The sequence below is a fragment of the Protopterus annectens genome, chromosome 10.part0 (genome assembly GCF_019279795.1).
Source record: "Protopterus annectens isolate FY-2018-M chromosome 10.part0, PAN1.0, whole genome shotgun sequence".
NCBI lineage: Eukaryota > Metazoa > Chordata > Ceratodontiformes > Protopteridae > Protopterus > Protopterus annectens.
The window spans coordinates 743,496,925-743,522,877 of record NC_056744.1 but is presented as its reverse complement, the minus strand read 5'-3'; the positions used below and the strand labels follow the sequence as shown (position 1 = coordinate 743,522,877).

General features: G+C 42.1%; 1 protein-coding gene across 1 annotated transcript in view; it reads left to right on the top strand.

The window, feature by feature from the left end:
• JAK1 (Janus kinase 1) overlaps positions 1-25,953 on the top strand; it is a 1,643,095-nt gene that overhangs the window by 1,503,712 nt on the left and 113,430 nt on the right. Inside the window, exon 21 of the mRNA XM_044085562.1 lies at positions 19,310-19,482. Coding sequence (XP_043941497.1) covers positions 19,310-19,482 — 173 coding nt within the window. The remainder of the gene's footprint in view (positions 1-19,309; positions 19,483-25,953) is intronic.

Genomic DNA, 25,953 nt, shown 5'->3' with positions numbered 1-25,953 from the left:
GAGCTGCTGGAGAACTTTGAGCTTGCTAGTCGGCCGTGTCAGAGCGGAGGATCAGCTCTGGAACCCATCAGTGATGAATGCAGGCAAGATGGAACAACTCACATGGAACGTTATGGTGAGTACATAACTTCTTTGTATTGAGTGTGTGAATCCATTCCAGGTAGGTTGTACTCCAGTTCAGGATTTTGTGTTCTACACCTACAGCTAACAACCTGTTTCTGCAGGATATCTGTAGATAGGTTGACAATATGGAGTCACAATGGGCGACAGATAGTGGGATGCTGTAACTGTTGCTGTCTGCGTTGCTTGTGTTACATGGTTGGTGTTAGCAGAGATATTCAGACATGTACTGTTTTACTCAGTGATGTATTATATCACCAACTACCAACAGATGTACTTATTTGCTCACAGTTATTTCCTGTGAAATACAACATGAATGAAGCTGTGTCCAGTATTGTGGTCTGCAGCCTACATATTCTTGCACAATCATGCCATTCTGGAGGGGTAGCTGTAGACATTTGCTGATGGATCTGTGTAAATGGTCCAGCACCTTGGTACTTTGGTGGTTGAGGATCCCCTGCTTGTACATCTATTGACATAACAGAATGGCCATATCCGGCTGTGGCACTAACTACCTCTCAGCTGTACAGATTCACCCAGGTTACCCAGAGGCAGGGCTCATATATCTGGTCAGTTCCCCTTCCCATTGTGGTTTACGAGCAGGCTTGTAGCCACCCATTACTGGGTTTGCAGGCAGGGGTAGTATGGACACACATCAGAGTTTCAGACTTCACACACTCCATGGCGTCCATGCTTCTACACCCCCCCCCCCCACTCTGTTGATCTGTCCTTTTCCTAACATTATGCGAGTGATGTTTGTGAAGTATCCCTATAGTTGTCACTTCATCCCAGAGTTATTTAGGGGTTGGTCCACAGTTCATGCAGTAGGACATGGTGGGCATGCTACTGGGATTTGTTGACATGGTCTTGCATTTGTGTTCTGTGGACTGTGTTATGTTGTTGTTTGGGACCCCATGAGATAACATACATTGGAAGTACGGGTGAGGCACAGGCCTTTGACAGAGGACTATAGGGCATTTGGTAGTGATGCAGGCCAGTGCATTCTGTCACTCTTACAGTCTCAGGCTGCGAGCCACTGGATTCCCCTGGGGTTATAGGGTAATTGTGCGAAGTGTTAATGGCAATATTTCCTGTCCATATTAATCCATTGGTCTGGATGCCGGCAGGGTGTTGCTTATAGCTAGGGAGTGGACACACCTGCATAGGACACCTCTTCAGCATGCTGCATTCTGTGGGTATTCCCATACAGAAGTGGGGGTCATGCTGTACTCATTCCCAACTGCAGGGATATGACCTGTGATAAACTTGTGGCTGATGGTGGAGTGAGCTGAGTGCATGTGTGATATGGAGGCTTCCTGCAGCTGGCTCACAGATATACCTGGGACATTCCCATTATACTGCCTTGTGCGGGGACATAGGGAGTCTCTCATTACTTCATAACTGTGCCTTTTGTGGTCTGCCAGTGATTGGCCAGAATACATCAGTATTCCATACTACACAGACAATTAATGTGCTACTAACCTGTATGTGCAATTGCAAAGGTGTGTGCAGTTGGCAGTTACATTTTATGTACTTTGTCTAGGGTGCTTCCACCTGTGTACTGTGTGTATGTTTGGGCCCACAGTCATGGCATATCCATCTTTCAGATGGTGACAGATACTGACATCTGAACAATGAGTATGGATGACTGCTGAATTAGGTCTTGTTGGGATGCATTGTGGTTGTCATCGACAGTAGTGGCCATAGGCCACCGGGACACAACCCTCCATGCTGACCATGTCCACACAATGTACAACACACAACAACCTAACACACAGAGCCCTGCATATATTGTACACATGCAACAATCTGTCCTGTAAATTGGGCCAGCTCAGGTAATCTGTGTTCCACTGTTGTTAACCCCAGTTGTACATGTTAACATGTTACTGCATTTCTACATAGGATTGTGTGTGTGTGTGTGGGGGGGGGGGCACATCTGACAACTGTAAGCTTTTGTTATTTCTGTACTGGTATTTTCAGTTACTGTGTTGGCTTCCATTTTGTTTTGTATTCTGACCTCTCATGCAGACTAGAGGCATATCAGTAGAGTACAGGTCTTAGGTTTTATTGACCTACATTACAGTTTCAGACTTCATACCCTGGAGAACTAACATACAGCTGCCTGACCTGCTGTAGTCTGTCTGTGTAGGTCTGGATGGGGGCTGTTATCTATTGCCATTAATTGGAGACCTTAGCATAGCCTTTCTTTATGGTCATGTACATCTGTCCTGCTGGCTGAGGCTGTTGTTGTGTATGTGAACCTCACTGATATGCATGTGTGTGTCCTATGGACACACATTTGGGCCACCACATGTACTGCAGTGGGATTTGTCACCTTGCTAGTACTGCCTACTTTGTTGACACCAGTATTTGTTATGGATTCCATGCTACCCATATAGGTGTCCACTGTCTGCTGCTATCCCATTCTGCCACCCAATTCCCTTGCATGCTCACATCCATACCATGGCTACAACTAGCAGAACATACCACTCCATTCAGCAATTGATAGGAATAGTGAGTTACTTGTGGCTGTGCCAGTATTGAGGATGGTGCTGGAGAGCTGACTATGTCGGATGCACATAGTATACTCCCTATACATGGTAAAGCACAGGTAGTGTCATGTTTGGCATCTCCTTTTACTGTATGTGCGAGTCAGAGAGAGGTGTCATTTCCTGGGTTCCTACCTTGTCAATGTATGTGCTATGCGTTGCCTCTTTGCCAAAGCCTGGGCATACTGGGCACACCTACTTCTGCCTACATGGGCAGGCTCAGGTTTTCCTCCTCCATGTCACTCTGTGCCTGTGCTGGCCTTGGCAATAGTGGGGGGCTTTGTGGCCCTGCCTTGTGCTGTTCCTGCTGCAGCTGTTTCCACAGGATCATATTGTGTATCATGGCACATACAATGAAAATTTGTGTACATGTAGCTGGAGAGTACTGCAAGGCTCCACCGGATATGTCCAGGCACCGGAACCATGACCATAACATCCCAAACACACACTCTATTATGATTCTCGTTTGTGCATATGCCTCATTATGGAGTTCTTGTTCGGGTGTGTGTTCATTTCTGATGGGTGTCATCAGCCACAGCTCCAGTGCGTAACCAGCACCCCCCACTAGGTGGCCATATGGGATGTCCCCACTGGCAAATCTCTGGTACAGTTGTGTCATATGCCAGATGTGGGAGTCGCCATAGCTTCCAGGGTTGCCAGCACACACATTTGTTATAATGCCCTGGGCATTGCACATGACCTGGCAGTTGATGGAGGGGAAGCCCTTGCTGTTTATGTAGACGCTACCCCACTCTCCGGGTGGTGCTTTGATGTGTATGTGTGTGCAGTCTATAGCACCCACTACCTCATGGTATTCTGCTATTTGGTGAAAGAGATGCATATTGCTGGCTAACTCCTCACTGGTTTTGAGGAAATATATGTGCTCACTGGCATGTGCTGACATGGCATCCAGGAACTGGTGGAGTACCCTGGATGCTGATGCCTGTGAGATCTCCATGATATCCCCAGTTGGCCTTTGAAGGGTACCTGTGGCTAGTATTCTTAAGCCTACACATACCTTGCTATCTACTGGGATGGGTTCCCCTCTGTTGGTTGTGTGTGTGAGGCGTGGCCGGCACAGCTCAACAGTTTACTGTAGGATGTCCCTGTCCACCCTATAGCACTCCACTATCTCCAGCTCATGTAGCCCCTGGTAGGTTACCCTGGGTCTGTACACTCTTCTCCTTCTCCTCACTGTGGGTTTGGTCATCATCATTCACATCCTCACCACCCTCAGCCCACATATTGATGTATGAGAGTGATAATATCCCCTATCATTTTGTTAGTTTTGTCAGGTAAAATGTCCCCGTCTGTACACTGGTGGTATGGAGTTTGTGGGAAAAACCATAGTGAAAGGTGTTTGCATAGTTTATAGTAGTGTGCTGGGCTGCTGCTTGTTTAATTGACTGATTCTGATACATTTCATCTGATACATTTCACTTGCCAGCTATGCCAGTTCTCCTTGATTGCCTTCTACTGCTGTTTTCCCTTCCCATTGCCTTCCCATTTAAGCCCCGAAGTGCACTGCACCGCACATACCCAGTGCTCAGATGTGAACAGAGCTGCAATTTCCATTATTTTTTTTGTTTAAAACCCGGCGTGCTGTGCGCACACCAGTTTAGGCAATGTAAACACTGCTAGGCAGCCTCAGACATACCACCTTCCTTAGCTGTGCTTAGCTAAGGGCAAACACAGACCACAGAGCTCCAGTAAGCTTACAGCATGCGTGACACTCCCCCTTATGAGGTCATCTACCTCTTAGGCTTGCACTATGGTGTTGCTGCACTTACTCGGTTGGGTGCTAGCTAACACTGAGGGGAAATCTGTGACTCATTATCAATTCCCTCATTTGCATAAAACTGACTGCTAATGCATGGTTACAAGACTGGCACTCAGCCTTCCCCCTTGGCAACCACTGTTTAATGGTATTGTTGTCTTCTGCATGCCATTGACTATTATGGCAGAATGCTGATTTTGGTTTAAAAGCTTATTTCCAGCTTTTTTTTTTTTTTTTTTTTTTTTTCGAGACGATCCCGTTTGTGCACCACTGCCCTACGCTTAAATGGCCGAAATTGGCCAAAAATAAATAAAAGTTATTTGTTATAATTGTGCAACTGTTTACCATGCCAATGGCCATTGGCATGCCTACAATATTGAATACATGCTTTCTTTGGCGCTGTCATGCCTCCGTTTTATAATTTGCAGAAATGTATTCGGTTGCTAGCCGAATACATTTCTGCAGGTTACACTATTCCTGCACAGACACCTGCCTGCTTCCTGGATCGCTAATTCACCTCATTTGCATGGTTTTCATCTGCAAATGGGGTAATTAGCATACAGGCGCTGTGTCCGTGCAGGAATAGTGTTGGAGCGCTTATGCACATCTTGGGAGCTCATTTCTGGATCGCTCGTTGGCCATATTGCGTGCAGCAGCTCTTGCACTATTCCTGCACACTGTACAGAATTGCTGAATCTTGGGGATTATTTTCTCTATCTGATACTTCCATGATTGTATTCGATTTCTCCCATTCCTTTCCCTTACTACCCTGTGCTCTTGTGGTAGAATTTTATCTGTTATTAATTTAGCTGCACAGTAATATATCCTGTTTACTTCTGTTGCACCGCATGGATCTCTATGGACAGTCATAATTACTGTGTTCATTTGTTTTATCAAACTTCTGACTTTTTGAGTTTTATTGACCTTCTTCAGTCTATTTCTTTCATTGATCTTAATATGTCTGTCTCTCTTAAATCAAGCAAGTTTTCTGTTAGATCATTTTTTTGTAAACTGAGGGAATGTTTTCTGCACTGCATTTCCTGCGGGCATTCTGTAGAAATTTCTGTAGCATCTTCCTTTGGCACATTCTCTCCAGTTTCAGCCTGTCATCTGTTGCTCTGTTATATGGAGACTCACTGACCTTTCACTCCTCAACATTGACTGTGCCAGAGTTGCCACAGTTTCCTGTTCCTTCCCATGCTGTTCAACTTCAAGTGAACGTTTATACTGGTTTCCTGTGGAAGGCTCCAAAATATCTTCATATGGCAACTGACTGGGTGCTTCCTGTTCCACTGGTTTCTCCTTAGTTTGGATGACTGTTGCTCTGTCCTGCTGAGGTGCTTTCTGAGTTAGATTTTCTGCACTGAATCCTTCACTTCGCAGGTACTCCATAGACTCAGTTTCTATTTCTTTAATTTCTTCATTACTAATCTTTTCTGCTTTTCCTCAGTCTTACTTTTTGTATTGTAAAGTTTTGCTTGTCCAGATTCCTTTGCCTTTATTTCTCTTCAAATATCTTTGGTGCTGCTCCTTTTGTATTGATTAATTTTGCTTTCTCCTTTGCATAAATATTACACCATATTAAATCTTTTTCTTTCCCATGTCCATATTTATTTTTCAGATGTCTGCTGATTTTCCTGTTTCTCCTTACTTTGGGGACTCCTTCCATCATGCTGTGATATAACCTGTGTTATACCTTCTGTACCAAATCCTTCACTTTGCATGCATTCCGTAACTTCAGCTTCTATTTTTTTAACTTCTTTACTAAGCTTCTTTTCTACAGAAGATCAGCGGTGGTGCAGCGGTAGCGTTGTTGCCTCACAGCAAGAGGTTCTCCCATTCGATTTTCGGCCGGAGTGCAGGGAGTGCCTTCTGTGTGGAGTCTGCATGTCCTCCCCGCGGTCAAGTGACGTTCCAAAAGACATGCGTGAATGGACATGCCTTCATTGAAGGTTGGGCGTCGAGCTGGCAACTCGGCACTGTAAAAATCTACTGCCAGTCATTAGCAGACTGGAGTTCCGCTGTGGCGACCCCTAACCGGGAAAAGCCGAAAGACAAACAACAGCTAAGCTTCTTTTCTACATTCCCTCTTAGTGATATTATTTTCTTTATTGTGAAATTTTCCATATCTGGATGTTTTTGCCTGTATTTCTCTTTGAATATCTTTGGGGCTGCCTTTTTTGTATTGATTAATTTGGCTTTCAACTTTGCATAAATGTTGCACCATACCAAATTCGTTCCCATGTCCATATTTCTTTTTTTATACTTTTCAAAAATCTCTATGTTTTGTCGTTTATATTTTCGCACTTCCTCAGATGCTTCTTTTTCCAAACAGATCAAAGTTTCTTGATTTATATAATGTTTTTCACAAATCTGTTGTATTAATGAACACACATTTTTGTTTGAGGCTTCTGACAGTTTTTCTTGTGGAAGTATTTTTCTGTCCTCTAATTTCTGTCTTAATCTTTTTGTATATCTTGTATCTGGAAATTCTGGGCTTTTTGCATATTAGTAACAATACATAATTTCATTCTTTCTTATTCTCAATAGTCCACTCTGTCATCTTTATGACTTTTCTTTGGCTATCAGTTTTTCGTGATTTTTGTGGACTGCTACTTTCTTCTCCAGTAGGGAGGCAATGTGGGGGCTATCTGCTGCTCCCATAGTTTTCACAAAATACCTAGCTCCTCTGATAGCACATTGCAGAACTCTAGGGGTTCATGTTTACCTACACTTAGATGACTGTCTCATTCAGGGAAGGTTCACTTCAGAGACCCTAATCACATTACAGATCACAATAGACTGTTTTCAGAATGTAGATTTTACCTTAAATCTTCAAAATTGGCTTGTTTTTGGGAGCCTTTATAATCTCTGTTCAACTGAAGACCTTCCCTAATACAAGATCACTTTCTTGACAGGCTGCCTGACCAGTCTGCTTTCAAGGCAGCTCATCACTGCAAGAGAATTCCTCGAGGTACATGGCATCCTACATTCTCATGATCTCACTTGCAAAATTGCACACGAGGAATGTTCACTGGTTTCTGAAAAAAATGTTTAGAAACAACATTACCAACCCCTGGAAACCATACTGCCCCTCTTTCCATGCCTGAAAAAGGAACTCCTGTGGTAGATCACACCATACAAAGAAACCTAGGGCAAGTGTCAGTTTGCTGGGAGCAGACAAGACCATTACCACAGACACCTCAAACATAGCTCAGGTTGCTCACTTAAGTCCTTTGAAGGTACATGGCATTTGGTCCCTTCAGCAGAGGAAATTGCATATAAATCAAAAGGAGTTACTAGCAGTCTACCTTGCCCATAAAAACCTTTCAACAAAACTTAAAAGCCCAGGGACATTTCAGATCTGGACAGACAAGATCATAGTTATGCGGTACATAAACAAGGGAGGATCTTTGTCTTACCCCTGTGCAGCTTTGCCAGAAAAAAATGGGGATGCTGTCTCAAAAGATAGGGTTAACCCTCATATCCTCAATACCCTAGCAGATTCTCTAAACACAGACCTTCCAGACCCCAAAAATTTATGTTGAGAAGAGAGGTCTTCTTGGATCTGACTATACAGTGGGGATTCCCTCAGCAACCTGTTTGCCTCTCTCCACAACAGGCAACTACAGAAGTTCCACTCCAGAAAACAACCAGCAGGAGCTTGGAAAATAGATACATTCTCCTTCATGTGGATAAACTGGTTCCAGTATGTATTCCCACCCTTACCCCTGATTCCCAGAGTACTAACAAAAATCAGGGAGGACAGGAACAGTATGATCCTAGTGGCTCTTCTGGCTGAGACAGACTGGTTCTCACTCCTCCTGACCCTCAACGAGAGGAGATTCAGCACCCTACTGCAGGAGATGGATCTGCTCAGCCAAGTCAAAGGGTCTGTCTTCCACCCCCACTAGCCACCTTCAAGTTAACTGCCGGGAGGATTGGGTTTTGACACCAAGGATTGCATCCTATTTCAAGGATGTTCTCTCCATTCTGAAATAAGCAGGAAAGCCAATACCAGAAACTCATACCTGGCAAAATGGAAAAGATTTTTCTCTTGGTGTCACAACAATGACATTAACTCTGCTCAAGCTGACATCTACCTGTCCAGTCTCTTTAGACTAGGGCTTTCCTATTTCAGCATCAGGGTATATGTATCTGCAATATCAGCTTGTCTGCATAGTGCTTCATCTTTGTCACACCCGCACATGAAACTTTTCCTTAAAAGGGTGATTTTGTTTGACATCACCCTGAAGGAACCTCATTCTGAAATGGGATCTAAATTTTGTGTTAGAAAAATTAACCTTGCCTTCCTTTGAGCCTGCTGCCATTGCTTCGATAAAGATGTCCACCTGGAAGACCACCGTCCTTATAGCTGTTACATTAATTAGGAGAGTTTCTGAGATACAAGCCCTCGTGCGTAAAAAAATAAATAAATAAATAAAAAATACCCTAGGGATAAGATCACCCTCAGAACAAACCCATCCTTTATGCCTAAGGTGGTATAAAAACTTACTTTTAACCAGGCTATCCACCTACCGGTCTTCTAACCAAAGAACAGGACAGAGCAAGTCCTCAACTCCCTGGATGTGCACAGGCACATCAGGTACTATCTAGACAAGACAGAAAGCCTTAATAGAGCAGAGCAGTTGCTGGTGGCTTCAAGAGAGAGTAAACATGGCAAGCTTGTTTTCAAACAAAACATCTCTAAATGGAGAGCTACCTGTATTAAGTTCTGTTACACACACCATAGAAGGGATTTACCTGGACATATTAAAGCCCACGCCACCAGACATAGGGAGACTACCACTGCTTTTCTCAAAGAAGTTCCCACTCAGGCCATCACAGAGGTAGCCACATGGAACTCCATGCACACCTTTACAAAACATTGTAATCTAGGCAATGTCTCCAGGGCTAGAGCAGATTTTAATTTTTGCCATCCTGCAAAATCTTATTTCCTGAGGTCATACAGATGACCCACCACCTAACTTTTAACTGTGGGAGTCCTCCTAAGAAGCTACAAAGGTCATAGTACAGTTGTGTCCCACTTGCATATTTGTAGATGTTCGAGTAGGTCAGTGTTATAGTACATACTCTCACCCCCCCCCCAGCCCCTCTTATCTGGTGACCACTTATCTCTCCCTTGTTGGGTGCAGGGGATAGTGAAGTTTTTTTCCTCTGTAGATAGTCCTCTTATCTCCTTAATTCCCTCTCTGCCTCCTATGTTTTTTTTCCCTCTTTCTCACTTAAATCCAGGCACCTGGGGAGGTTGTGTTGTCCTCAGGCATCAGACTGCTCATTCACTATTGAAGATTGCACTAATGGTACTATAAGAAGTTGCTGTGATGTCCAGACGTCAGTCTTCGGACATCCATTGGCTTGGGATGATGTAAAGACTGTGGAAAAGGTTCATAAGTGTTTACTAGGCTAATGACCACAAGGACCTTTTTAAGCCTAGCCATGCAGCCCAAATCTCTGACAAGTTCTGATACCCTTGATAAGTGTAAGCAGGGGCCTGGGAGATGAACCATTTTACAGGTTTCCTGTGTCCATTAGAGACATGGGTGCTGCCAAACCAGGCATGAATTTCTGGTTCCCCATCCAATTGTCCAAGTTGCACTTGAATTGGGTTAGGGAGGAACACTGCTTCACCTGGTTATGGGCTTCTGCATGGAAACCAATAAACAAACTGGCAGATGAAACCTTGGAAGAATGACTTTACAGAAGTGTCTTAAAAATAAGGAAGAACATTATTGTAGGTTCATAGGTAGTTATTAGGCAATCCAGGAAAACATTAAGGAGCCAAGCCCAAATTCCCAGTTGCTTCAAAGGACTGTCTGGTTAAGTGACTTGCTTAAGGCCACACACAGGCAAATGAAGGTGGAAAGATTCAAAACCTTGTACCCTTGTAACAGGCAGTGCATTCACAAGTCAAAGCTTTAATCCTCTACAGTAACTGTTAGACACCAACTGCTGTAATGTAGACACCTGCATAAACATGGCAGCCATAGGTGTCTTGCTTCATGTGTATGCCTGGCTGAGTAGGCACTGTATCACAATGTTAAAGGGCAGCTGTTACCCCTTTGCATAAGGAAAATTTGGGGCACTTTACCAAAAAATATTTAAAAACCTGAAGGAGAAAGATAAGACTATGCAAGCCATTAAACATCTTTTTTGAATGGAGCAGTGGCCATTTCACTGCGAACTAAGTGCAGAGAAGAAATGGAGGTGGAGAGGTGGTAAATGGTAAGACAGGTTATAAGGTAATAAAAACAGTCTCTCCCACACAGGAGGAATCTATTCACCACTAAAAATCTTCTAACCACTCCCCCTTCCATCATATCATGAGTGGGTGACTTTCCTACTTCAGAAAAAACTAATTTGTCCACACCTCAAACTGATAGGTAAAAGAGATGATTGATACTGGTAACAAAAGCATAAATCAGTTCCCTGCTTCCATTTTCAGGTTTGCTCCACTAATTACATACCAGATAACTGATGCTGTCTGAAGCTATAAAAAGGGTCCTGAAGCAGGAGCATGGAATGCATTTCTTAACCCAGGACTATTTCTAGTTCCAAAAATGAAAGCCAGTCCTGGACGTACCTAGATTAAACATATAGAAAGTCTGGGTCTATATTAGATCCACGAATGCTTAAATGTTCAAATCTCTAAAGGTCGACCTTTAGAGATCGAACAATTAGGCATTCGAATTACTTTAAAAAATTAAAAAAAAAAATCAGAAGTAAAAAAAAAAACAAAAAAAACTAAAGGGTTTAAGCAGGGGGGCAAGCACTCCCACACCCCCCGCTATTTAAATATACCAACTCCAAGATCGCGCTACAGTGTAGGGAATGGGAAATTTCCCATTTCCGCACTGTAGTTCACTGAAGTGTGATCTCGGAGTTGGTATATTTAAGTAGCGGGGGTGTGGGGGACGCAGCCCTTTAGTTTTATTTATTTATTTTTGTAAATTTATTATTTTACAATTTTGAACGTTTAACTGTTCGATCTGTTAAAGTTGACCTTTACAGATTCGAACATTTAAGCATTCGTCATTGTAGTATAGACCTGAAAGTTCATACTAGAAACCTTGCAGACATACCTTTACATACTCATATCAGATGCAGTAGTGGTGACCTGGGGCATAAAGAGCATTTATCTACAAATCCCCATTCACAGGAAGTCTGTAGATACAAGCTGATATTTCCCAATTTATTATAACTGGAGTTCACATGTACCCCAGTCTGGATGACTGCCAAATCATAATGTCCTTACACTAAGAGCTTCATAGGAGATTCTACAAAATTTTAGTGTGTGACCAGCTTTGGCATATCCCTGAACATCAGAAATTTAGCATGATACCAGAAACCATTGTAACATTCTTGTGGGTGATTCTTGATACCAAAGCAAGCAGGCTGTCCCTTCTTGATTGGAAGAATCTGTGTTTGAGTCAATTCTTTGCCCAGCTAGTGCAGAAGACCCACATGAGCGCAAAGGTCTTCTGTAAGACTGGCTTATGGTTGTACATTATTCTAATGACTCCCTTGGGCCAGGCTTCACATGAGAAAAATATAGTGGTACCTCAAAAGTGTACAGATATGTCATCACCCATTGCTAAAATGTGGCATTCTTACCTCTTTTGTCAAAATGAAGTTCATGTTATTGGTTGTCCATGAGCAGCTACACCCAGGGAGAGCATATGTGTTCACATATAGTTCTTACACTATAATAGAAATTCAGACTTGAGTTATGTGCCAATAGTGGCCACCTAAATTGATAAAGTGGTCCAGTATATAGATGGACAAGCAAATAAATTACCCTGATTTATGCATTACAATTGTTTAAACTAAATGCTGCCCAGAGACAATGCACCTTGTGACATATCTTGACATTTGTATGTGACATATCAACTAGCAAGGATGCATGCATTCTTAGCTTTGCTTTGATTGCATAGAGACTGTCTATAAGGCAGGGATTCCACTTCTATGTCGCATATATTTATCAGGCCTGAATTTTCTAGCAGACAAGATGAGCAAGTCTTCCTTTAACCTACATAAGTGGAAACTGGACAATGGCATCTTTCAAAAGTTGGGGTACTCGGGGAGTCTCATAAACAGATTTGTTTGCCTCACAAGTCAACAGCCAACCAGGGAAATTCTGTACTACATACCTAGGCAAAAAAGCCTGGGTAGTGAATGCATCCTCTGTTCCATGGGGAGAGATTCTGCTGTATGCATTCCCTCTCCTCCTAAAAGTTATTCTAAAAGTGAGAAGGAGAAGGCATGACTCAGTAGTAGTCCTAGTTTTTGTCAAAACCAACTTGGCAATTCCAGGTAGTATAGTTGTGCTAAGATGAGCCATTTCAAACCTCTGCACACATCTGACATTGCAAAAGAGCTCACTGGTACACCCAGGTCAGGAAAATCTTAAAAGCTACCTTAATGGACGGTCATCGTTTTTAGGTATCACTTCCTAGCACAAGTAGTGCACATTTTTTCAATAATGGTTTTCTTATGCATCAGTTAATTGCATTTGTTAACCATTTGTAGCATTTCTTTGTATGGATCCTTCTTTGTCTTCCCACTGTATTGTTAAGCAGGTCATAACAGGGGTCCTACCTCTTATGCCACTCAAGATGCCAATCCTTCCTGCTTGTGATTTGAATGATGTGGTGGAAAAGCTGAACTTGGCTCCTTTTGAAACAATTCCTTCAGCAGCTCTGAAAGTTTTTAGAAGCCTTGTTAATGGAATGGCTGAGTTGCAAGATTTAGTGTACAAGATTAAGTCAAACCATTCTCTTACTAGCATTCTGTCCAAGATTGTAGAACAGAGGAGGTTAGATGTTTCACAAGATGGATAAGCACATACAGGTAAAGTATTGTTTTGAGAGGGCACATGAATTTAGACTAACTAACATGATCTTTGTCTACCTTATGCCAGGTAAAAAAAAGGCAGACCTATATCGAAGCAAGTATTAGCTAAATGGTTTATTGTATTGCTTTTTGTTATGAACACCATGACAAAAGGACTGCAAGTACAGAGTAAGGGCATATTCTTAGAGCAGTTGCTGCAACATTTTTTTTCAAAAGTCTGTAAGTTTAGAGTGACTTTGAGGCATGGACCTTAGTTCACACTGTTTCCGAATGTTACAAATTGAATATACAGTCTCGGAGCAGGACAGGGTTCTCCACTGAATAGCATATTCTAACCTTCTTCCATGTCAGAGATTATGGGGGTCAAAGGAATTTCAGTTAAACACTTGTGGCACTGTAAAATAAATGCTATTTGCTAAGCATTTAAAATCCACTAGACATAGTTGTATTTTCTAGGAGCGATCCTAGAGCATACTTGGTAATATGCATAATATGCAAATGCCATTAATAAAAGTCATACTGGCCTATAGTCATCTCACAACATCTCAGTTTCTCTCACAAGTATATTACCAGCATGTTTGTGTGCTAGCAGTTATGACTAAGCGCTAAGTTCAGTGGTGCATGTTATTCTGTCAGAAAAATTGGCTTGACCCTTCTAGCAGCCTATAAGTTCTTAGTTGGGATATATACTGGTACAGGCATACACAGTGACATGAAATAGTGTAATGAATAATTGTATGCTGTGAAGATTAATAGAGAAAATGCAGCATACATTTTAAGCCAAGGTGACGTCTAGAATAAATGTGATTGAATCTGCACCCTGACGTGACTTGTGTCCCCTTTCTAAATGGAATAATTTCCTGAATAGTTCAGAGATTGTGTCCTAAACAAACGCCATAGTAACATGTTCTTTCCTATGGATATTGTTAATCCACATTACTAAAAGCTGAAGTTCTGCATTTTGTGTTCACTCAAATGATACATCTTCTACTCAGATTATGATCATTGTGAATATCCCACACTTTTTAGCCCTTGTAACTTATAAATGGCTTGTAATATAGACATTAGTTACATATGCAGCCTTAAATCACTTTAGAACCAACATCAGAAATGGTAGTAATGTATTTTTGCTCTCACACTGTAGGTATGAAATAATTTTCCCAGTGATATTAAATTCACTGGTGATGCCGAAACACACACAGTTTACCAATTTGATTGCCTGAATGTTAACCGAAACCGTATGTTTTTCTTTACTGACTTTGGAAACTATTACCCCATTATTTATTTATTTATTTTATTTTACATTTATTAACTGGGCTAGTCCAACTGGATACATTTCCATTTTCAGTAGAGGCCAGGGGAGAAATGCTCCACTAACAGTTACTAGACATATAGATACATTATGTATTTAAGGCAAGGCAATACAAGTTATTTAGATGATAGGTAAACATCAATAAATCAGAAGTTTATAAGACAAATGGAGAAATAATATAAACAAGAGGTATAGACAAATACATACTATTCAGTAGAGAGTATGCTAGGAAAGGACTAACTACTATAGTACCTTCTATGATACTCTATCTAGTACATAACTTTGTTACCTGATAGCAAAATACATTTGTTCAGAGGTTAGTAGGAAGGAGTGCATAGCAAACGCAGTAGTGAGATAAGCAAGATGAAGTATGAAGGATGAAGTGATTAATCTGAGTTAGTGCATGGACATAGCCAGTTATTTTTAAAGTATTCTTTGAGTTGCTTCTTGAAGAGTGGTGTAGAGGACAGAGATGAGAGTTCTTTTGGGAGAAGATTCCAGGTTTTCCCCACGGAGTTGGAAAACAGAGAGTCCCCAGCTTTATTGTGGGACTTATGTATAGATACTTGCAATTTCTTTGCTGAGCGCAGGGTAGATAGATTTATGTAGGGGGTAACCAGGCTACTAAGTATAGGTGTGTTACTAGGATGATGGAGAATCTTTTGTGTGATAATAAGCTGGTAAAAGAGAAGTTGATTATGGAATTCCAGCCAACCCAGTTGTTTTAGATTATGACAGTGGTGGGTTCTGAATGGGGAACTTGTGAAAATCTGGCAGTGTTGTTGTATGAGTTTGTAAGTTTGTTGATGTTACTTTTGGAAAGATTGGTATAAATTGGAGAGGCATAGAGGAGGGTAGAGATAAGATGGGTGTGGGCAATAGTAGTTCTGGCTGTAGGAGTAAGGAAGGATTTCATCCTATAAAGTGAGCTTAGCTTTCTGTTCACTGATTTTATTGTGTTGTTTATGTGTGTGTCAAAGGTGATGTTATGATCAATTGTTACTCCTAAGAGTTTGGTAGTCAGGTCAGGTGATGTAACAGTATCACCTAGACAGGTCTGATCTGTAAGGGCATGGAGCATATTATTATGGACCTCATAAATTAAGACGTAGGGAATTTCCAAGCACATGACTCCACCCAGTTCGGATTCGTCAAGGGCAGATCTTGCCTGTTGAACCTGGTTGACTTCTTTGAGACTGTCACCAAGACCATGTATGAAGGAAATTCAGCCCATATAGCTTACCTTGACTTGGTCAAGGCCTTTGACAAAATCCCCCACTTGGGCATCATCGAAAAGCAACACAACTTGGCATAAATTCCTGTCTTATCAGGTGGGTGGTGAACTGGCTCACCGATAGGACCCACGAGGTCAAAATAGGTGCCTCTACCTCCGACAGCAGACCTGTCAGTAGTGGTGTTCCCCAGGGATCTGTCCTGGGACTCCTTCTGTTTGACATCTATTTCCCAGAGATCCAGGCAAAGACAAAAGGCCTGTGGCTGACCAAGTTTGCAGATGACTGTAAGTTGGGTGCTGTCATTGACTCCCCAGATGATGTTAACATACAACAAGAGGGTCTCACAGCATCAAATGACTGGTACCAAAGTCATGGCCTTAAGTTAAATGCAAAAAAAATGTATTATCATACCATTCAGCAAAAACATGGCCCCTACTGATTGCCACATCAACAGCAACCCCCTAAGCACACAACCTGTGGTGAGAGACCTGGGTACACAGGTTGACAGCAATCACGTATTCGCCCATCATGTAGCAGCAGTGGTCAGAAAAGCCTTTTACTTGATTCATCTCATAAGTAAAGGGATTGCATTCTGAAAAAGGAAGTTATTACCTCTCTGTACTTCTCCCTCAGGCCAATAATTGAGTACAATGTCCAGTTTGATATGTACCGCTACAAACACCTGCACCAACTGGAAAGGCCACAGAAATACCACATAAAGAGAATCCATAGCCTCTAACATCTGTCCTATGTGGACAGGCTCAAATCACTATCACGCTACTCAGTATTGTACAAATTGCTCACATGTGATTTGTGTATCGCCTACAAGGCAATCTCGGACCCTGCCCTACTAGAGATCTGTGTATCGCCTACAAGGCAATCTCGGACCCTGCCCTACTAGAGATGCTCCATATCCGTAAGTCTAACTCCTCGCACATTACCCGATTGAAAGGCCTAACTTTTCAGAAGTTTTTTTCAGCCTGGTTATGAGGGGGTGGGTTTGGACGGGATAGAAACTTCGAGTGAGACAGACCAATGGTATGATCTTAACTAAAGACATTAACAAAACCTGCTGGAGAGAGAGGTTTGTCTCCTAGAGGCTGCACCAATCTCTGGAATAGACTCTCCATACACACCAAAGTATGTTGCTGACCCTCATCAAGTGCAGCCTTGATGAGTGGATGGGAAACCACATACATTGATAGGGGTGACAGGTGCTGACTGAGGTTTCTTTTTTGGGGATAAACTCTTGGCTAGGCTTGTAAGGGCCCCAAGGCCATTAGCCTAGTAACCTCCTATGATCCTGTTATCACTCACTCAGGTGAAATATCTGTTACTTATATAAATAGGCAACAAGTGTAACCCAGTCTTAACACGTTTGCAACAGAGTTGCAAAAATGTTGTACCTGCAGCTTTCATATAGATACAGATTGTACAGCAACTGTCATCTAAACATTAGAAGGGAGATCACAGAGTCAGAGTTAGGAGGTGGTTCAGCACTGTGGAAAAAATCCCACATAATGATGAAAAGACAACTGCTGCTGTCTCTCCCACTTCCCTTACACTCATATAATTGCTACAGTTTACTCAGATTGACTTTTAAATTAAAAAAAAACAATGGTGGGGCTGGCAAGTAGCTGTTTTGGTGGGCAGCGTAGAGACATTCTCATCTAGAAAATGCTTTAATAGTTGGTTAGCACTGAAATTGGAACTTGTAGCTTCCCAGTGGAGTTCTGTGTGAGAAGTGGAATTGCATGCTGATTCTGGGACCATCCTACAGGGATCAGGATGGGTGGTCAAATAATGAATTTTCTTATTCAGAGGGTACCAAACTGCTTTAGTACTCTTACTGCATGTAACTAATAAGAATAACCAATATTCACCAATCTCAGAAAATCAGACCTTGCCATTCTTCAAACCTGCTATAATAAAATTGCCAAATTTGAAACAAATATGCCCCATCGAACACATCATGGCACTCCTCTCAAAGCTCTTTGTTGGCTGGAACTTCCCAACCTCATTCTTTATAATCAACTTATAACAACCCACAAACTTCTTCACAGCTCTGACAAAATCACTGCTCTACAAAACCTACTTCACCCAAGCACCAAAGCTAGAGTTCTGCGATCAAATTAAAAACTCCTACCAGAGTTAACAAAATCCAATAACTCCACCAGCACTTCCCTCTACAGCAGCTCTGTTGCTAAGCAGTGGAACAGCCCCCCCCCCAATGTCACAGCTATAATTATTCTCACCCCCTTCAAAAAAGCCATAAAATCCCATATTCAGCATCTTTGGTTATATAACTGCAGCATCCCAGAATAATCCCCTACTAGTACTTTCAGCCTACCAATACATATCTCTATTTCCCACCCTACTACTTCTCCTTCCTTGCTCTACATCACAGTATCATTTCACCTGTTACATCTCTCTGCTTCTCCCTCTAAGTGTCCTCTTCCTTACCTATATCCAACTGACTTTATGTACAGGACACCTACCAATACTGTCATTATTTACACCCTTTGAATTATTCCTCTTCCTCTGTATGTCTGCAGCCTTCCTGCTTACCCTACCTTTAGACCTTGCCACCTACTATTCTCTGTCAACCCCTCCACTTTCAACTCATTATTTCCCTATCTATACCTATCCTCTCTCCCCTCTACTCAGAACCTTTCCTATATAATCTATCATTTATACATATTTCTTCCTACCAGGTATTTTATAATGTATATATATCCCAACTACTCTGAAGTATTTGATGTCTAAACTCTTTCTTTTTAAGGTATTATTTTTCAACAGCATTATTAACAGAAAAAATGCATGGATACTATATATGACTGCATGTAATCTAACTGTATGTCAGCTGTCTAATGTAATATTTTACTGTGTACATGGAGCTTTTCTCCCCGGGCCTCCTCTGAAAAAGGACGTGTGTCCAGTCGGACTTACCCAGTTAACAAATGTAAAATAAATAATAATAAAATAAATAATGTGCTGTATCAGTGATCCTCATGATGAGCATAGTAGAATCCTGTATTATAACAGTAGATGTGCAAATAACAGGTTCAGTGATGTAGTGTACGCTCCCACTGTCCTTTGACTTTTATTATTGGAGTAATTTCTAAAACTCTCCAACTTATAAGGTGAGTGAGTGGAGGAACTTTTTTGCACTCTTCAGGCCCTCCCTACCAGGACATCTAAGGAGGTTTGATAGGCCCCTCAAGAAGGTGAGGAATGGCCTAACACGTCTAAGTCTTGTGACTTTCACAGAACTTTAAGATCACACTTGTTGTTGACTTCTTACTTAAGAAAATGTTGTGGAAAGTGTGCACTTGGATTTAGTTTTACTGATGCATATTAGTACATATCTACATGCACACAAAAAGTATATTAAAAAAAACAATAAGGCAATATAATGCAACTAACATGTTCCTCTTTTTAGGGAATGCATTACCTGGGTTCCCTTCAATATGTTCACCGGGACTTGGCAGCAAGGAATGTGCTTGTTGAAAATGGAAACAGAGTGAAAATTGGTGATTTTGGACTTACCAAAGCAATTCAGACAAACAAAGAGTACTACACTGTTAAAGATGATCTCGACAGTCCTGTGTTCTGGTAAGACGTCACTGCTGAATTAATAAGTTACTTGTTTGTGTACAAAAACTGGGATGTAGGCAATGGTAACAGTCAGTCTTGCTTACTACTGAGCTTCAGATCAAGAGCCCTCCTTAGGGTTGCCATCTTTCAGTGTGGCTAAAACAGACTTAGGCCACATGCATCACACCACCCATAACCCTGCCCATGCTCTGCCCAATTTCCGTCCATTTTGTGACATAATTATCACATCACGCAAAGGGAATGCCTTCTTTTTACAGTCCTACTGCCTTTTTTTCTACAGATTTACTATGCTGTTTGTAAAAAAAAAAAGGGGGGGGGGGACAAAAAGTGACTAACCGTGAGAAGGGATAAAACAGTTGTTTGTTCAAATAGTATAACGTACACATCTTATTGAAAAGGTGCTTTTGGAAAAAGTAAGAGATGTTTATTCCAAAAGTTTAAAATCCACAGCGTACTTAGTTACATTGCAAGTGCAAAGAACACTTTCACCTAGATAGGCTTCTTCAGGCAAAGTCTGAACAACTCATTGTGTTTAGCTTATATAATGAAGATGTAGTCACATGATTAAATCACAGGTTAAAACTGTAGTTACATGATGAGATTGAAATAAAATATAAAAGGTATATAAAATTATATGCAAGGAATATTTATAAGTAACAATGAACAATTAGAAATAAAAAGTAAAAAAATAGTAAGTGATGATACTAATGAAATTTCGATTTTTAAAACATATAATATGAAAGCAAATACAAGAAGTTCAGTGTATTTGAGTATGTGACTACAGTTTTAACTTGTGATTTGATTATGTGACTACAACTTGATTATATAAGCTAAACACAGAGTTCAGATTTTTGCCTGAAGAAGCCTGTCTAGGTGAATGTAATCTTTGCACTTGCAACAAACTCTTTAAGTACGCTGTGGATTTTGGAATAAACATCTTACTTTTTACAAAAGCAACTTTTCAAGTAAGTTGTAGACTTTATACTTTTTGAACAAACAGCTATTGTTTTATCCTGCTCGTGGTTCCAGTTACTGTTTTGTTTTGCCAGATGTTCTCGTGTTTCACTGTTGCAGTCATTACATTTGGGTTATCTACTTGCTGTAGCCCTCAGTCTGCCTGATTAACAAAGTATTGGGTCCTGCGTCGGTTGCTGTCTTTTCTTCCATGACATCAGGTCGTCAGGGGTATAAAACATGCAGCCGACGCCATTACATTAGTCTTTCTTGCCTTGTGGTGCCCGAAGCAGAAGCAGTTCGCAAGTGCCGGTCGGCCGACTCCTGAAATTTTCGTTTTCGAGTTTCAGAACCGAAGTCTTCAACCAAAGCTAAGTACCCCGTTGGCGAAACTTCTTCTTGTTCCTTACCGATGTCAGTAAAAGTTAATAATTGCATTACTTGTGGAAAGCAAATACCTCTCAAAGATTTTCATTTTACTGTATTCCTTGCCTAGGTCCTGACCACGACGTACCTTGCTGTCAGTTTTGTGCTTTATTTAATCAGCGCACTATCCATTGTCAGTATATTTTTGCTTCTAAATATTTCGGTTCTCTGTTTAATTATCCAGAAATGTCATCTGTTAGCCATCTGACTACCGAGATTATAAAAAAACACAAAGATAAAGACTGAGACAGGCCGCCAAGGTCCAAAGCTGCCGACGACGCTTCTCCTAAGCCAGTCGCCAGTTCGCCGGTACTCAGTGAGGTGCTTTCGAAGCCCCTGATACCTGCTACTTCTGACTCGCAGGCCTCTACTGAAACCTATTCGGAGTCCGGTATACCGCGAGATGCTTCAACTGTGGAACCTGCGGATGTCTCTTCCTTGGATGGGTCCGGAGTCGCTGTGCAGGCACCGGCTTCTGAGGGTGTATTCAGGCCTACGGACTTGCATATTAAACCGATGCCTCCTTCTTCATTTAGGCCAAAATCTCGAACCATGCCTAAGAAACCAACACCCAGGCCGCATGCTCAGGCCTCTATGCCTAAAAAACAAATGATAAGAATGGCTGAAGATCTTATAACTCTAATCAGGGGAAGTCAACCTCCCCCTTCTAAGAGACCTAGGACTGAAGTTGTTTATAAACCTTCTGAGCAGGATTCTGATTTTTCTGATTCTTATGATGATGGATTTGCCCTTATCTACTTATGAGGATTCTGATGCAGAGGACTCTATTCATCTGCTTCCCCTCCAGCGGATTTTTCTTTTGGTGAGACCTTACATACTCTAAGGGAGCATTTCCACTGGGAAAGCCAGGATTTTTCTGATTTCTTACTCCTGCCTCAACATAGGCCTTTAGCTATACCTCCTGTGCTAGACATAGTTGATGATGCCTTTTCAGAATCTAGTTTGGCCCCTGAGTCTTTGCCTCCTGCTCCCAGAAAACCTGACAGATATTACAGGGTTCCTGATTCTCACAAGTTCCTTTTTAAAAATCCTATTGCAGATCCAGAGACTATTTCACAGGGACCCAAGGGCATTAAGGCTTCTACTGATAAAAATCCTACCCCCTCTGATAGAGACTCCAAGGCGCTGGATAGATGGGGTGTAAGAAAGTTTACACTTCTGCAACCTTGGCCATTAGGGCTTTAAACTGCCAGTTTCATATGTTAAAGTATCAACAGCATGTTATTGGATTGCTTAAACAGAAAATTATGTTACTTCCTGACTGTGTTGAAAATAAAGAATTACAGGATTTAATGCATTCTGCTGAACAGGTTGGAAAACATACTTTGCAATGTGGATTTGATTCATTAGAGGCCTCTTGCAGGGCTGCTGTTACTGGGTCTGTGCTCAGAAGGCATGCTTGGCTTAAGGAGCAAGGATTGCCTGATCATGTTAAAGCTAAATTGTTGAATGCTCCCTTAAATCAGGACCGTCTGTTTGGCAACAAGGCTGAGGAAGTTCTTAAAAAGATGGAAGATAAAGCTAAATCTATGCAAACTGTTAAATATTTCTTACAAGTTCAGCCTCCTAGATTTAGTAGGCACTGGCCCTCTAAAAACTGGTCCTTTCCAGCCCCTTCCAGGTCTTCTCAAGCCAAACCCAGAAACAGCAGAAATCCCAGGTTTCAGTCCCAAGGGACACACAAGACTAGGCAGTGGGGGGTTTCCGCACCCAACCTGGGAGTAGTAAGACTCCCCCCTATGAAAAACTGTCTCAATGACTTGCTTTTAAAATTTTCAAGCACTTCCCAACTAAATGCTCCTTTAGGCGGAAAGATTGGTCTGCAGGCCAAAAACTGGGAACTCATTACCCAGGACAAATGGGTTTTAAATATAGTGTCCCACGGATACAGATTTCATTTCCACACGTTACCAACACCAAGCGGGTAGCCAGATCTACCCCCAAATCAGTGGGCAGAGGCCCAAAATCAAGTACTCTCTCTCTCTTAAACATGGGGGCTATTCAGTTGGTACCAGAAGAGGAAAAGGGACAAGGTTTCTATTCGAGACTTTTTCTGGTACCCAGAAAAGGCAATACATGGCATCCTATCCTGGACCTTACTGTTCTAAACTCCTTTCTGGTGATTCCAAAATTCAAAATGCTGACTCTTCACCAGTTACTTCCTATGCTAGGCAAGGATGCATGGTTGGCAACACTAGACTTAAAAAAGAAGCATACCTACACATCCCTATCAGGGAGTCTTGCAGAAGATACCTACGCTTCGAAGCAGGCTACATGCACTATCAGTTCTCTGCACTGCCCTTTGGCTTATCTACTGCGCCCAGGGTATTCACAGAGTGCCTAGCTGCAGTCATTGCATTTTGCAGGCAAATAAATATTCAAATATACTCATACCTGGACGATTGTCTAATTCAGGCAGAAAGCAAGGACATTCTTTTGAATCATCTGGCCTTTGTTCAAAGGGTACTTACTTGTCTGGGGTTCACCATAAAAGAAAAGAAATCCCACCTGGTACCCTGTCAACAAATTATATACTTCAAACAAGTGGCCACAAAAATCCAGCTATCTGCAAGGCAAATACTGCAAGCCTTGGGGCTCATGGCCTCCTGCATTCTTCTAATTCCATATGCAAGGCTGCATATGAGGAAACTACAATGGTATCTCAAAAGCCTATGGTATTAACATTCACAGGATCTAGAAGCAAGGATTCCTATCTTACCTTGCCTACGCCTAGAGTTCCTTTGGTGGGCAGAGGCCTGCCAGCAAAACAGGGGACTACCATTCTCATTACCCCCTGCCGCCCAGATCTTAACAACAGATGCATGAGAATATGCATGGGGGGCTCACCTGGCAGGGAAGTGCATTCAGGGTAAAAGGAACCCAAGTCAAATGCACCCGCACATAAATAAAAAGGAAATGTTAGCTGTACAGAATGCTTTGACAGCCTTCAAGGACTACATTCTTCCAGGACAACTAATGCTAAAGACGGACAACACCACTGTCATGTGGTGCATAAACAAGCAGGGGGGTACACATTCTTACCCCCTCTACAGACTAGCCATGGCATTGTGGAACACAGCCTTGAGCTACCAAGTGAATCTACAAGCTCAATTCCTGCCAGGAAAACTAAATACACTGGCAGATGGACTAAGCAGAAACCTCATGGACCCACACGAGTAGCAAGCAAATGGGGGAGATAGACCTGTTTGCCTCCGCCCAGAACCATCAACTGGACAAATTTTGCACAAGACTTCCCCACAAGCTATCTTGGAAAGTGGATGCTGTATCCTTCAGTTTATGCCTTTCCTCCTCTGCCTCTGCTGTTCAAGGTACTACTAAAGATCAAACAGGACCAGCCAAGGATGATTTTAATTGCACCAGACTGGCCTCGCCAACACTGGTGCCCACTCTTGCACAGTGTGTCATGCATGGCTCCATGGCACCTGCCTCAGACTCCTTCCCTGTTATCTCAGCAGGAGACCCAGATTCTGCACCCTTAGCTGCAAACCCTGAACCTAGCAGCCTGGCTAATTACCTAATCTCGCCTTTTCCATCCCTCAGTAAATCAGTGATGGATATCATTTTAGAGGCAAGGAGGCCTAGTACTAGAAAATCTTATGCTGCAAAATGGAAAAGATTCTGTGCCTGGAACCAATCTCAAGGAATGAACGCACCAGTGCCCAGTTTACCTCAGATTCTACAATACTTGACTGAGATGCTTCATAAGGGCCTGTCTTTTTCCTCCATCAAAGTTCATGCCTCAGCCATTTCAGCTCATTATAGCACAGAGCCTCCACTCTTCTCTCACCCACTGTTCAAGCAGTTCTTCAGAGGGGCCAAAAATTTAAGGCCACCCAGGAGAGCTCCAACTCCAGCCTGGGATCTTAACTTTGTCTTGGAGAAACACACTCTTCCTCCTTTCGAGCCAGCTGCTACTGCAGATTTAAAATGTATTTCCTGGAAAACAGCTTTCCTTTTAGCAATCACTTCTGCAAGAAGGGTATCTGAATTACAGGCCCTTATGGCAGTGGAAGCTTTCATTATCTTTCATGCGGACGGGGTGTCCCTCACAACCAATTCCTCCTTCATGCCCAAGGTGGTATCCAATGTGGCTCTTAATCAGTCCATTCATTTGCCTACCTTCTTTCCTAACCCACAGAACAAAGGGGAATGAATACTGCACTCTTTAGATGTGCACAGACAGCTTAGATTCTACTTGGACAGGACTAAACCTCAAAGGAAATCTGAACAACTGCTGGTGGCATTTGCTGCAGGGACAGAGAGGAAAGCTATTTCAAAACAAACCATTTCAAAATGGATAGGTCACTGCATTCATTTCTGCTATAAGCACCATGGAAACCCTATCCCATAGGGCATCAGATGCCACTCAACCAGGGCTGCATCTACCTCTACAGCCTTTCTCAGGGGCGTCCCTACTAGGGACATCCTGGAAGCTGCTACCTGGAGTTCTGTACATACTTTCACCAAGCATTATCATTTGCCAATTTTCTCTAAATCCAGAGCTGGTTTTTCCACTGCAGTCTTGCAGGGCCTTATAGCTGGTCCTAATTCTATTTAAATCCCTCCTCCCAACCTTAGCTTTAGGAATCTACCCAAATGTAATGACTGCAACAGTGAAATACAAAGAACATAGTACAGTTTTGTACACTTACCATAAATGTAGATGTTCAAGTGTATTCACCGTTGCAGTCCTGGTTACCCTCCCTCCAACCCCCTTCTTCTTTTGGCTATACCTCTACTCTCACTTACTATGCTTTAAAAGCTTTTTGGTGTATTTGCTTTTTTGTTGGAGGTATATCCTCGTATTTATAGATTTGATTGCTTCCCATTAGGGGGGCACCTGACATCTGGGGCAAGAAAAACTGATGTAATGGCTTTGGCTGCATGCTTTATACCCCTGACAACCTGACGTCATGTAAGAAGGAACAGCAACCGATGCAGGACCCAAGACTTTGTTAATCAGGCCGACTGAGGGCTACTGCAAGCAGATAACCCAAATGTAATGAATGCAACAGTGAATACACTCGAACATCTACATTTATGGTA